General features: G+C 31.7%; 2 protein-coding genes across 2 annotated transcripts; one reads left to right on the top strand and one right to left on the bottom strand.

Annotated features, from left to right (window-relative positions):
* Positions 1-2,002: 2,002 nt before the first annotated feature.
* LOC139426681 (uncharacterized) lies at positions 2,003-2,629 on the bottom strand. Its single transcript, XM_071186395.1, has one exon. The coding sequence runs from the start codon at positions 2,627-2,629 to the stop codon at positions 2,003-2,005; it is 627 nt and encodes a 208-aa protein (XP_071042496.1).
* Positions 2,630-10,966: 8,337 nt separating this feature from the next.
* Positions 10,967-12,073, top strand: LOC139426680 (general transcription factor II-I repeat domain-containing protein 2-like). Its single transcript, XM_071186391.1, has one exon. It carries the CDS (start codon positions 10,967-10,969, stop codon positions 12,071-12,073), a length of 1,107 nt encoding a protein of 368 aa, XP_071042492.1.
* Positions 12,074-14,505: the final 2,432 nt, after the last annotated feature.

Below are 14,505 nucleotides of genomic sequence, written 5' to 3'. Positions count from 1 at the left end.
ACGAAACTCGGCACATAATTGTGTTTTGACATAATGAAGAAGTATTTTTTTTCTTTTTCAAAAATTTGGATTAGTTTTTTAGTTATCAGTCATTTTGTAAGAAAATCTATGCTTTTTCGTCTTCAAAGAGCCATATTCAAAAAACTATTAAAAAATGCATATACTTTTCTCCACTCTTATAAATGTATGCTAATGCGAACCTTACAATTGAAATATTAATTTTCGACAACTTAAACCAATAATATACGAAGGAATTAATAATTTAATTGTAAGGTTCGCATTAGTTTACATTTATCAAAGTGGAGAAAAGTTTAACTTTTGTATTAAAAATGTGGCAACATATTCGATACGTAAATAGAACGCTTCGCTTTGATATATTTGTCGCTGTTCATAATTGTTATAATAAGTTTTTCTTCTTCTTTCCACGCTCTATTTTTTTTTTTTTAAGCGAAGACGATAATTTTTATAGCGATATTGTAGTACTTTGTACAACTAAAAATTCTTTTCACAACACTTTAAAAATATTTACTTTATTTTCTTTATATATACAGAGAACAGTCGGCAAAGAATTCGATTAGGTTGAAAAACATTTCGCTAAAAAGGAACGAATTCCAAAAGAAAAAATAAACAACTTAAAGAATAAAAATGCTGATGCCAGCCAATTTTTTGAAAGTTAACTTAGAAATAACAAACCAAACGATGTTAAATAACAAACCAAACGATGTTAACAAAATGACGTAGAAAGCGCAACTAGATCAAAATTATACAAGCACAACTAGATCAAATTATAATACCTGAGTGCTTGACGTAACAGATATAGAAATAGAATTTGATACCATAAAAAATTATATAGAAATAGAAATTGATACCATAAAAAATTTATTCGTTTTCGTGTTCTTTTCATGTATTTAGCATTTTAGTTTTTTTTTTTTTAAGCGTTGTAGCTATATAATTTCAAACATCCTCAAGAGCTATAACACATCTGCAGCAGAACTGGATATGAAGACAAAATTGCTGGACAGGAACACTTTAATTGTCCACTAATCTTCAGATTTCCTGCTATGTTTTAAAAAACTTTATTTGTGAAAACCTTTAGCGTGGCGGACAGCTGGCCGCCTTAAGCGGCTAGTACTATATAATTTAACCTGAATTTTAATTTGGGCAATGGAGCTTGGGACCTCAAGGGTGATTTAGCAGAGATCGGTGGCCATTTTAGCTGCTCGATCCGCCTCCTCGTTGCCTTGAGTACCTATATGAGCTTACGATTTATACACACTTCATTGCATGAGAAGAAAGTATTTTTAATGTATTTTTCCAGGGTTTCTTAATGAGACTAATAGAAACTCTTTGTCCATATGTTATTTCAATGAATTCTCATTAATATCGCCGTTATTAACGAATTAATTATTTGTTTAGTTGTATATAATATTTGTAAATTTTGCATTATATTTTAAGTGTTAATCGCAAATTATTTTGTTATTTTAATGTTTAATTTTCTTTTAAAAATTTTAAAGCATGCAATTTTAATTATATTTTATTCACTGCAGATATTGTTGTGTATGTGAAGCTATTTAAAGAACTAGTTCAACCTCTTTTGAATTATTATATTTCACAACACAAATACATGCATGGGTTAAAAAACCGCAGTAATACTTTTAGATAAATATTTTAGAATCTGTAACTGAAATGGGGCGAAACCTGCACATACATCCGCTGGCTTCGGGATTCCCATTACTTCTTACACAGTGAGTCCGAATTTGGTATGCTCAGTGAGTCCGAACATGCCACCACGTTGCAATGTACATGTGCATTCAAAGTTTTACTTAAGATAAGCGCAGTTGTCTGGAAGTTCTACAAAATACAATTTTCTAAAATTTTACAATTTGTAAACTAACAAAGCAACATGATACAAATATTTGATTAGTAAAGTATATAAAGTAAACAATTAGCATGGCTAGAAAAATTATATAAAGCTAATTTAGGAATTCTTAAGAATTTTGTTTCATTCTTCTAAAGGCAGTACACATAATTTGGATATTGTTCGATTAAATATGCCACATTTTGTTCTGAAATCTACAACACGAATATTATTATCTTTACCAGGATAAATTTGTATAATGCTACCTAAAATCCATGTAGAAGTGGGTACATTTTCCTTCCTTAAGATATCCATATTCCCATTTTTAACATTTTGTTTAGAAAACATCCACTGAGTGCGTTGTTGTAAGGTACTTAAATGAGATTTACCCCAATTTTTCAAAATCAACTGCACTGCTTTCGTAGTTTTCTGCCATAAATTTAATCTGTTTTCAGAGATATTTAATAGAGTAGGCTCTACAATTGAAGTAAGAGATCTGCCTACAAGAAAATGTCCCGGTGTTAAAATATTTGAATCCTCTATATCAGAAGAGAGAGGAGTCAAGGGACGCAAGTTGAGCATTGCTTTAACCTGATCTAATACAGTTAAAAATTCGCCATAGGTAAGATTAGAGTAGCTCACAACACGTTTAAGGTAAGATTTGATGGATTCACTACAGCTTCCACCAAAATTTGGGACTCTAGGAGGAAGGAATTTCCATTCAATGATCTCTTCCGAGAAAAATTTAGTAAGAGTTTCTTGTTTAAGCATTCTGTTATGAAATTCTCGTAGTTCTTTACTTGCGCCAACGAAATTTGTTGCATTATCAGAAATTTTTTTTGAACATTTACCTCTCCTTGCTATAAAGCGCTTAATTGTTGCAATCATTGACTCTGAAGTGAGATCCGATACATTTTCCAAATGGATCGGTTTAGTTACAAACAAATATATAAACATAAATTTTAGTTAGAGGACGATTTCTTTGGTTTATATTTTTAATGAAAAAGGGGCCGCATAGATCAATCACAACAGAATTAACCTTTTCACGTGAGCTCAAAAATAAGAAATCTAGATCCTCTGGTGGTCTCTTTCTGAGACTGGGGGGAGGGGTATTCAAGAAAGGGAACCGCAAGTCCCTAAAACAAGTGAAGTGATGAGCGTTAAGCATCCCTGAGGGTTTTATTCTTCCTCTGTTATTCTAAGGGCCATTTGCTATTTTTTACATCACCGCAGTTCGGGATAACAGAAATACCACTGGTTGAGGAATCTAATTTTTTTGACAGCTGAAAAAGTGCTGGAAAACTTCTTTGGTGGTTTTATACGATTCAATGCAAAAAACTACATTCCGAATGTCACATTCTGACTATTTATGGTGTTTTGCAAACATTCAGAATTTGTGTGGTGTGACACAATTTCCTCATTTTTTTAAAATTCTATAAATAACACATAATCCTAACCATAGTTCAGAAAAACTGTTCATTACGCTAACTATAAAAAATTACACACACACACACACACACACACACACACACATATATATATATATACNAAAACGCAGGATCGAATATTTTTGCGTGGCTATTTGTTGTTTATCATGCCTAACTAAAATACGTCCAGCTTGGAGGGGGCTGAGATGTATGCTTTCACCATAGTTAGTAAATAAAAAAGATTATGCCGAAACTGGACTATACAATGGACTGGACAATTTGATATATATATATATATATATATATATGTAAGACAAAAATTATAAATACTTTTGTATTAATAAAAGCATTAAAACTCTTTCGTTTTCATAAAATATCTTTGGTAAAGGATAAGTGTAGAAATTCTATTTTGGGACTTCAGGGTTGAAAACATACCAATGAATAATAATTAGATTTATATTTCAAAAGAGATGCTATTTTAAGATCTTTCACTTCCATATAAGGAAGGATTAAACGATTTTCTATGAGTAATATATAATTTTGATGAGGCGTAAGAATACAGGAAAGGCAATATGACTGGCCTCTTCACACATTTTAATTATCCTATAAAACGTAGGACCGATGGTTTTAGTGTGTTTTTTTTTGTCTTTTACGTGTGCTAACAAAAATCCGTCAGATTTGACGGGAAAAGTATGTCTCCCCCTCCAGCCATGGGGAGGGGCCGAGACGTCTGCCTTCAAAATCTATTACTAAATAAAAAATCAGTGCAGAAAATAGTTTCTTCATTTCTGCAATTTTGACAATTATTACATAAAATATCGGGGCTTGGTCCCCAGATATTTCAAGCCTCGCAGGATTTTTGCTTTACAGAGGAAACCTGTAAAAGAAAAGTAGTGTTTATAAATTTGAATCTTAAGCCTGGCAGTGCTACGCAGTTCGTTAGAGGCCTAATATGGCAATTTCTCATCCCATCCCCCAACGGGGGTGAAAAAGAGAATCACCGAAGGTTCCCATCCGAGAGACCGGGAAAAAATCGCCTAATTCCGTTCTGAAGAAATCCCATCTCTTTACTTTATAAGTGACCTACGGAAAGTTAAGTTATGCCAGTGCTGCTCTAGATTTAATCGTCGAAGATGTGTTTTCACACCCAGGAATGGTTTACGATAGATGTCCGACATTCCCTCCCTCCCTCCTACTCAGAACTCAAAGATAAACAAGCTTCAATTTCGCCTTCACTTTCGGTGTTAATTCGTGAATCATTTTCACGAAAAAAAAATAATAATAATATTTTTCTTCTATCAACTTTCATCTGATGTTGTGGCTTTCAAGAAATGTTTTGGATTAATTCGAACTTTATCCAGCTGCGTATCCTTTGAGTATTTTTTTTAAACATTTATTTCTTTGATTTTTAGTGATTAATAAGAAAAAACCCTCATGTAAATAAACAAAAATCATAGATTATGATTTTAAATTTTTTCTCATACTTGATGTTTCAATTGAAACTATTACTTTTTTTGCATTGGTCATATTTACTATAGAAATTTTTTTTTCTTGAAAGTTTTATTTTCAGTGAACTGATTGTTTTGATTGGCTTAAAAATGCTTTGAGAAATTATTTTCTTATTTATTGTTTTATGTGCTACAGTTTCTAAGATTTATTGATTGGTTGAATTTATATTTTTGTTTTACTGTGGTGTTTAGGGTGAAGATAAAAATGCCATTAAAATATTCTTATTTTGAATGCAATATCGGTGTAGTAGAAATTAAAAATTAAATAAAGAAATGTATAACTAATACAAATAATTTGGAAAATGATAAAACACAGATAGAAATGTATTAGTAACTGAATACACTCAAAATAAATACAAAAAAATTTTTTAAAATTCTTATTTTTTAGGACTTGGTCAAAACTAAATATTCCTATTAAAAAATGTGAAAACTCAAATGTTACCCAAACAAAAGGACAGTTAACACTTAACAAAATTTGTGAGTTTCCCTTATTACGATAGGCAAAATTTTTAGCTCAGTTAAGTTTTTATACTTGATACTGATTTACCATATGCTTTAGTAGGGTTGCAAACTTGCAAAGGTTTTTGTTTGTCTATTGATTGTGTCGGGCCAGTTGTTACTCAATTTGGTAAGAGATTGATCACCTCTGCTAATTCTAACAACGACAACTTACTTTGCACATTAGACAACCAACTTCTCAAAATGTAAAGGTTAAAAATTGTGAAAAAATAAAGGTTTGATGTTCAGTAAAAGTAAACATCGAAAAAATAAAATGTTTAATGTTTCGGTAAAAGTAAACATCGAAAAAATAAAGGTTGAAGATGTTTCAATAAAAGTATTGAAAAAAATAAGGTGAAGGGTAACAAAAACAAAAACAAAAAGAAAAATAGGTAAATGAAAGAATGACCAAGAAACTAATTGCAAACAAAAACAAAAGGAAAAATAGGAAAATGAAAGAATGACCAAGAAACTAATTACAAACAAAAACAAAAGGAAAAATAGGAAAATGAAAGAATGACCAAGAAGCTAATTACAAAATTAAAAAAAAAGAGAAGAATTTAGGTAAACAAAATTTTAAAACAGTACATGTATCAAAGCTTAGGAAATAGCACAGCCCACAAATGTAAAAATTAAATCATGAATAGTTGTCCACCTCTTTCACATAAAAATTGTGAATATTTTTTTAACCATACTGAAACTTAAATTCCGATTAAATGACACTTGCTGTCTAGCTCTTTTTGCATAAAATTTTGTATATTTTTGCGTGGAAAAATTTGTTGAAATTTTAGTAGAAAAGTTATATAAGCATGTTTCATTTTTCTTTCTGTTTAGTTATCTAAGCAGATAAATTGCATTATTATGTTTTATTGTTGTTACTGTAAATTATTTTTTCACATGTTGAAAAAAGATTATTTGTACGAAAGAGGACAGTCATACCAACATAAATTTTATAAATTCATAGTATTCTAAATTTTATTATGTTTTTTTTGGCTAACCAAAAAAAAATTTGGGGGAGGGGGGATGTAATACGAAAATTATAAATACTTTTGTATTAATAAAAGCATTAAAACTCTTTCGTTTTCATAAAATATCTTTGGTAAAGATAAATGTAGAAATTCTATTTTGGGACTTCAGGGTTAAAAACATACCAATGAATAATAATTAGATTTATATTTCAAAAGAGAAGTTATTTTAAGATCTTTCACTTCCATACAAGGAAGGATTAAACGATTTTCTATGAGTAATGAATAATTTTGATGAGGCGTAAGAATACAGGAAAGGCAATATGACTGGCCTCTTCACACATTTTAATTATCCCATAAAACGTAGGACCGATGATTTTAGCGGGTTTTTTTGTCTTTTACGTGTGCTAACAAAAATCCGTCAGATTTGACGGGAAAAGTGTGTCTCCCCCTCTAGCCATGGTGAGGGGCCGAGACGTCTGCCTTCAACATCTATTACTAAATAAAAAATCAGTGCAGAAAATAGTTTCTTCATTCCTGTAATTTTGACAATTATTACACAAAATATCGGGGCAAATGTAATATATATCTATTGAATTTGCGGCTTATGACAAATAAAATAAATATACTATAGATTACAATGTCAATATCTAATCTAAACTATATTAACAATCAAATTTTATTGGATTTTTTGTCATTCTCAGGAACATCAACATTGTCTTCAGATATTAATAAACTAGTGTTTGTAAAGAAATCAGGTCCCTTGAAACTGTCAATAATGGACTTGACACTATCACCTCTAGACAAGAGATCAGCAGGATTGTCCTTACTTGAACAATGATGCCAAGAAGATGAATCTGTGAGTCTCTTAATTTCTGATACACGGTTTGCCACGAACTGCTACTGTTGAGAATGCCGCGACCCCCCCCCCTAGCGGAAAAATACAGAAACATTCAATTGCGAACTTTTTCTCCTCCAGTGTAGCTTAAAATTTGCTGAGAACCACCCACAACTCTTTTCATCTGTAAATAGCTTCCCCCTTTTTTTATCATGATTAATTATTAAATATAATTCTTAAACGTTTTGTGCGAAGTATTTTTCAGCCTAAGTGAAATTTAGGCTGATCTATTATCTACAGCCCAAGACCTTGGAAGAGAAGGCAGAACAAGAAGCCGAAACAAGGTAAGATTCCTTGTTGATATTTATTGAATCATTAGAAGTCTTTGTTTAGTATTCGTTATAGCTACTATCGCTTGGTAGAGCCTCTAATCCAATAAATAACAATTTTCGAATCAGTCCAGAAGTAAACTGCAGATGGAGTTTTCTTATCCAGAATGTGTTTTATCTTATTAGTAAGCCTTGCACTTAGTAAAACTCAAAGAAACTCTAATCTCGGTAAAGTTATCTCCCTTCTCGGAGCTACTCGGATCTTGGAAGCTATGATGTTGACTTCTACTTCCTGTACTATTCTTACTCGTAATTGGTGAATTGCAGCACCATATGCTGACTTACTGGCGTTGGAGATGGCGTGTATTTCGACGATCATTCCTTGATTTGTACAGCGTAGAATCTTTCTTGGAATTTAAAATTCTGCTGAAATCGGTAGTTCTTTACACCATTTTAGCCATTGTTTGTGAACATCGGGTGATAACTGTCCATTACACGGCACCTTCTTCATCAATAACTCTTGAAATACACATTTGACACGAATTTTAAATGGTGTTAACATTCCTAACGGGTCAAAAAGTTTACCAACTGCTTGTAAGAGGCGACGCTTCGAGTTTTCAGTAGCGGAAATAAATTCTAGGAGACCCTTTGCATCCAAGGTAAGGCAATCCTCTCCTGTTTTCCACGCCATACCTAACACTTTTGTCAAATTGCTTCCCAACCTAATGGTTGCATATTCCTCTTGAATATCGAAGCCTTCTTCTTTCCAGCATTTCTTTAGAGTTATATCATTCGTAACCAATTTTCGGAGAGTCATTCTAGCCTCAGACTTAACTTTCTTAGCATTCAGAGAAACCCCTAGATCTTCTTGCAAGGTATTTTCGCCACAGATGAAATCATCTACGTAAATGTAATGGTCAAGTAGTTAAAAAGTTTTGGAATATTCATCTCTGAACTTCTCAATGTGTTTTTTGATGGGGGCTGATAACAGAAACGGTGAATCGTTCACTCCAAAAAGAACGAGATTAACCTTAAATGCTTTTAAATTCCTAAGTGTTTTGCAATCTTCATTAAACCACAGAGAGCGAACTGCATCTCAATCTTTTTCAGTAAGGGATATTTGTCAAAAAGCCTTCTCAATATCAGATGTAAAGGCCATTTCATTTAATCTAAACTGTATTAAAATGTCAAACAGAAGGGGGTTTAAATTTGAGCCAGGCCATAAACAGTCATTGAGTGAAAACTCGTTACTATCATGTGAGCTTGCGTCAAACACCATACAAACTTTTGTTGTGAGTTTATCATCTTTACAAACTGCATGGTGAGGTAGATAATAAATGAGCTTATTTGAAATAGGTTCATTCCATTTCACTTGCTCTATAATACCCTGCTTTAAATAATCTTTAATAATTTCAGAATATTGAATATACAATTCAGGATTTTGAAAAAATTTCCTTCGTAACCCTTCTAAACGTTGTTTTGCAATATTAAAATTATGTTTTAGTTCTTTTATCTCCTTTTTCAAAGTAATTGGACCTCGTAACGATTGTCAATAAACCTGACAGTTTTGTCAAAAATCACTTGCGCCTTATCTTCTTCCGAAAGTTTTGGATCTTTGTGCTTAATGCCGATAGCTTCTAACTTCCAAAATTGTTTTAAATTATTGCTTAATTCTTCAAAATCCAAAATTAAATTACACTGAGCATGAACATTAGACGGCATTACTTCATCAAGAACACCTGTTGGTATCCATCCAAAAACTGAATCTTGCAAAATAAGTTTATCATTAACCTTATGTGAAGTTTGTTTTGAAATCTTATAGAATAGTTCTGCCCCAATTAAAGCATGAATTGTTCCTGGTTTAAAAAATTTAGGGTCAGCAAAATCTATAAAAGGAGGTAATTCAATATTAAATATATCTAATTGAGTTGATGGAATTAACCCAGTAATGTTAGGAACAATCAAGAATTCTAAATTTTCTTTAAAAGTTTCATCCACATTAGAAATGACAGTATTAGTTTTATTTTTTATATTGTGAGTAGCTCCATTTAATCCCATTACAGGCACGTTAATTGTTTGTCTTATCAAACCCAATTTATCAGCACATTCATTTATAAAAATATTTGCATTACTCCCGCTATCTAAAACAGTGCGCTATTTGTAGCACATCCTGTAAGAATCCTTAATGAAAATATAACACGCACTTAATAATACAGGTTTTCTCTCTCTTATTACATTGCTCAGAGTTAGAAAATTTTTAGTTTCGAAACTGTCCCGTGCCACTTAAAAGTCTTTGCTAGTCAAAACATCTGAGGAATCATACGGAGGAGAGGCGATAATACTACTTTCACTTTGCGGTTTTTCGATGCAAGAGTGTGTTATGACCATAGAGGGTAATGACGTAACTGACAATAGAAAAAGTTCTATTTAGAAGAGCATAATTTCACATGCTTACTTTTAAAACAGTTAAAGCAAAGTTTATTTTGCTTAACGAATCTGCTTTTACGAATTTGTTTTTGTTTTATATATCTGAAACATTCATTGAAAGAAACTTAGAACATTTATTTAAGGCAGGGGTAGGCAACGCTGCGCCCGCGATCGATTTTTAATGCATCCTCGCTGGACTAATGTAAATGCATGATAGCCAGAGCGATTTACTTACTCTTGTCAAACGGCGATATACAGCAAGTAGTCAGTTGAGTTTAGGATTGTGCATAGATTAGCAGTTTGCTAACCTTGAGCGTATCTAATAACACGCACGTATGTTTTGTTAGTGTGTGATCGTATTTCGAATAGACCACGCGTAGACCGTGCATTTAAAACTACCAAGTAATCCGAAATAATTCTTTTCTTTCAAAACCCTTTGCTAAAAGCGATGAACTGGATCCTAAATTAAACAGTGATCTAGTTTGGATGGGTGATCTAGTTTCGCCACTGATGTAGTTTCTGACGCATCAGCTAGGTTAACTGTGACTGTATTGTAACTTGTCGTTTTAGTTTTAGTTTACTTTTATGTTTGAGCTTCTGTTTGTTTATCTTTGGTATAATGCTTCTTTGCTTTGCTTTCGTTATATTTTAAATAATAAACGTTGTTAAGTTTGATAAAGTTGTTAAGTGTTTCTTTTTAAAATCGAGTTGTTATAGTTCTATTTTTTTGTGTTTTAACACCCTTCATGGAAAAATGTAAAAGAAAAAGAACATATTATTTTAACGATGAATGGGAACATCTATATTGTTTCGTTGATTACAAAGGGAAGTGTATTTGTTTGTTGTGTAATAATAGTGTTGCGATTCCCAAGAAAAGTAATATTGAACGACATTTTAAGACCGTTAATACCAATTTTGATAGTGACTATCCAATGAACTCTGAAATTGGAAGGAAAAAAAATATTTCTTTAAAATCTTCAATAACTAACCAGCAAAGTTTTTTTTACTAAACCACTGCAGCAACATAAAGCAGCAACAATCGCGTCATATAAAATATCGCATTTGCTAGCTAAGAATAAAAAAACATTTACAGATGGAGAATTAGTGAAAGAAGCCATGTTAGAAGCTGCTGATTCACTTTTTGAGAAATTTAAAAATAAAAAGGAAATAGTTTCAGCTATAAACACGTTGCAATTATCAGCACGAACTGTTACTAGAAGAATTGAAGTAATTGCGGAGAATTTGGAGGCAGAATTAGCAAATGATATGGAAAATTGTATTTTCTTTTCGCTACAGATGGATGAATCGACAGACGTGACAAATATATCACAATTAGCAATTTGCGTGAAGATGGTATTTTCTGATTTTACAACAAAAGAAGAATTCCTTAAAGTTCTGCCGTTAAAGGGAAGCACCAGAGGAGAAGATATCTTTTCTACTTCTAAAAAGTATATAACAGATATAAAATTATCTGTACAAAAGTTATCGTCAATAACAACAGACGGGTCACCAGCGATGATTGGTAAGAAAAAAGGATTTATTGCCTTATGTAGACAGGATTCCTTATTCCCGAAATTTATTTCTTATCATTGCCTCATACATCAGGAAATGTTATGCGCAAAAACAATCAGTTTTCAACACGTATTTACGATAGTAACAAAAATTATTCATTCCATAAGATCGGGAGCTATGCAACACAGATTGTTTAAATTACTTTTAGAAGATGAGGTCGTTCAGTTCACAGATCTTCTTTTACATACTGAAGTGAGGTGGCTGTGCAGAGGTAAAATTCTTGAGTGGTTTACTATGCTTTTGCCACAAATAAAGAAATTTATTGCATCAAGAGGCGAATTTTACGAGCAATTAGAAAATAAGGATTGGCTAATCGACCTCGGATTTCTGACAGATATAACGGCAAAGTTGAATGAATTAAATTTAAAAATACAAGGGAAAAATCAGCATATCGCTGACATGATTAGTGCAGTAAAGTTAGTGTTGTTGAAATCCCATCTATTGATAAAATCATTATCAAATTTCCCGAATATAAAGTATACTGTTGAGAGTTTAAATTTGAATAATGAAAATATTACTGCTACATCATATTTAGAAATTATAGATAAGCTAATAGAAGAGTTTTCATCTAGATTTAAAGATTTTGCAGCATTGGAACCCGTTCTAAAATTTTTCATAAATCCATTACTGAAGATGATGTCTTTGAAATAGTTTCAGTGTATTTCGAGCTTCATAATATCGAAGACCTAGAATTAGAAATAATAAACTTGCAAAGGGATATTATTTTAAAAGCACATAGTAATGATAAAATGTTTTGGAACTTAGTCGATGAAAATAAGTATCCTATTTTAAGGAAATATGAGCTAAAAATTTATTCATATTGTGCAACAACATACAATTGCGAGTCTTTGTTCTCAAATATGAAATATTTGAAATCAAAGTACCGAACAAAGCTTAATGACTCACATTTAGATAATTGTTTAAGGACCGGGAACTCTAAATATATCCCCAATTATGAGAAATTAGCTGAAAATATGGACACCCAAGTTTTTCACTGAATTATATGTATCATTATGTATGTCACCAACAAAATAAAGGTATAAAAAATCTGTTTTTTTTAATGCCTATTTATACCTGCTGATTATCTGTAAAATATGCGCCCTCGGTGATTTTCAAATTTAGTATTGCACCCTTAAGGACAAACAGGTTGCCGACCCCTGATTTAAGGTATGCGCATTTTTCACAAAACACATGTTTTTTGTTTTGATTTATCATTAGAATTCAGCATAAAAGTTTTAGATTTATTTGAATATGGGGAGTGTTTGTTAGAAGGTTTGACAGACAAACATTGATTTACACTTTCTAGAGTCGAACTTCTGTTTTCTAGAAATGACATTAATTCTGTGAATTTCGGATATTCTGTTTTCTTAGTTGTTCATTCGAATAATTTTCGTGTTTCCCTATCCAATTTTTGAAGGATAATATTTATTAGGAATGCTTCCGAAAGATTATTCTGTTCATATTTTAAGACCTTTAATGCTCGAAGTTTTTGTTTACAGAGTTTTTAAGTTTTTGTTTAATGAGATAACTAGAGTATTGAGACTTACCGCAATATTTTCAAGACGTTCCTCTAATTCATCAAGCTCCGTTTCAATCTGTTATTGTAATGAAATTCAGAGGTCGAAGAATGACATGTTTATTAGAACATTACACAGAGAGTTACACAGTTGGAACGTACACTGGGACAGGAGAAATAGAAAAGAACATCAGAAAAACAGAGTTACTTGCATTTATAGCCTTCTTGGCCTCAAACTTAATGTCTAATCAGAACATTCTGATAAGTGCGACTACAGTTTTTCCTTAACACCCGCCCTCAATCGCTCAATACATACGTATATGAGTATACAATACACATATAATCGCTCGATTAATATATAATATTATAGAGAGGCAAAATTTCTGTCAGTCTTACACCAGGTAAAGATTTTGTTAACATATCAGCAATCTGAAAATTAGTTGGTATATAATTAACTTTAATATCGTTTTCAGTACTTTTATCCTAATATCCCAAGCGGTATGAAAGGGCAAAATACGTTCGTTCGTTATAAGGTTTTGGACTTAACGCTAAAATTACGTCAATTTCACGAGATGATTTTCACCATTTCTTCAATCGTTAAACTGACGGTATTTTAACGTTATCAATTCTCCCTCTAAATAATATTTCGTTAAAAATACGTATTATGAATTAACGTGCACTTTTTACCCATTTCTTCGAAGTTTTTTAAAGTCGTTCTTAAGTCATTTTCGTCCAATGGTGCGTAAACGCACCATTTTAATAAATATTTTTTTATTAACACCGTGGCGAATATTTTTCAATAATTTTATTTTTCTGTTGTTTTAAAGGGTTCTAAAGACATCTATAAAATATTAGTAATTCTGTTGGAGTAAATGATTTCTGTTGAGAAATTTTCAAAATACGCTAATTTTTGAACTTCAAAAGATTATTGAAAAAATTCATTTTTTTTAAACTGTATAATTAATCCACTTGAGATATATTACATGTTTTTATGATGAATTAAAGTTGTAAGTTCTGAAAATGAAACTAATATCAAGAAAAATTAAAAACTTTTCACTCTAATTAAATGGTTCATTAACGCACCATCAGCCGAATCCATGAGAAATAGGCGAAATTTGAAAACAAACTTTTTATGCAAGTTTTCAGAGTTTTAATAAAGTTTTATTGTATGTTCAGAGTTTTGTTAGTTTTATTGTTACGCTTTCATTTTTATAAGAGTTTTATTGAGCTGAGGCTAACAGGGCTCGACAAAATATGCCATAAGGAACAAGCGTTGTCCTGAAGTAACTTAGCGTTGTTTCAATACCTGAGATTGAGAAATTTAAGTTTTGATGACTTTTTCTCTTCCTATAGTTTATTCGAAATTTTGAATGAAAAGAGTTCCTCGCATCTGTCACAGCTCGCGAAAATCTCACAGGTGGTAGTATATTAGATAACTCCACAAATATGGAAGAAAAAAAGCATCGTGGTTCCTACGATATTGCATTAATCAAGGACACGGAAACATGTGCAATAAAATGGAACGACAATGCTGAGGTAACAATTGTTACTAATAACTGTATCATTT

This window comes from Parasteatoda tepidariorum, chromosome 1 (assembly GCF_043381705.1).
Source record: "Parasteatoda tepidariorum isolate YZ-2023 chromosome 1, CAS_Ptep_4.0, whole genome shotgun sequence".
Taxonomy (NCBI): domain Eukaryota; kingdom Metazoa; phylum Arthropoda; class Arachnida; order Araneae; family Theridiidae; genus Parasteatoda; species Parasteatoda tepidariorum.
This window is presented reverse-complemented; position numbering and strand designations above follow the sequence as displayed.

What these genes read in the sequence shown, in the direction of transcription:
- LOC139426681 (XM_071186395.1), bottom strand. Translation starts at nt 2,629, where the DNA reads ATGCTTAAACAAGAAACTCTTACTAAATTTTTCTCGGAAGAGATCATT.
- LOC139426680 (XM_071186391.1), top strand. Translation starts at nt 10,967, where the DNA reads ATGTTAGAAGCTGCTGATTCACTTTTTGAGAAATTTAAAAATAAAAAG.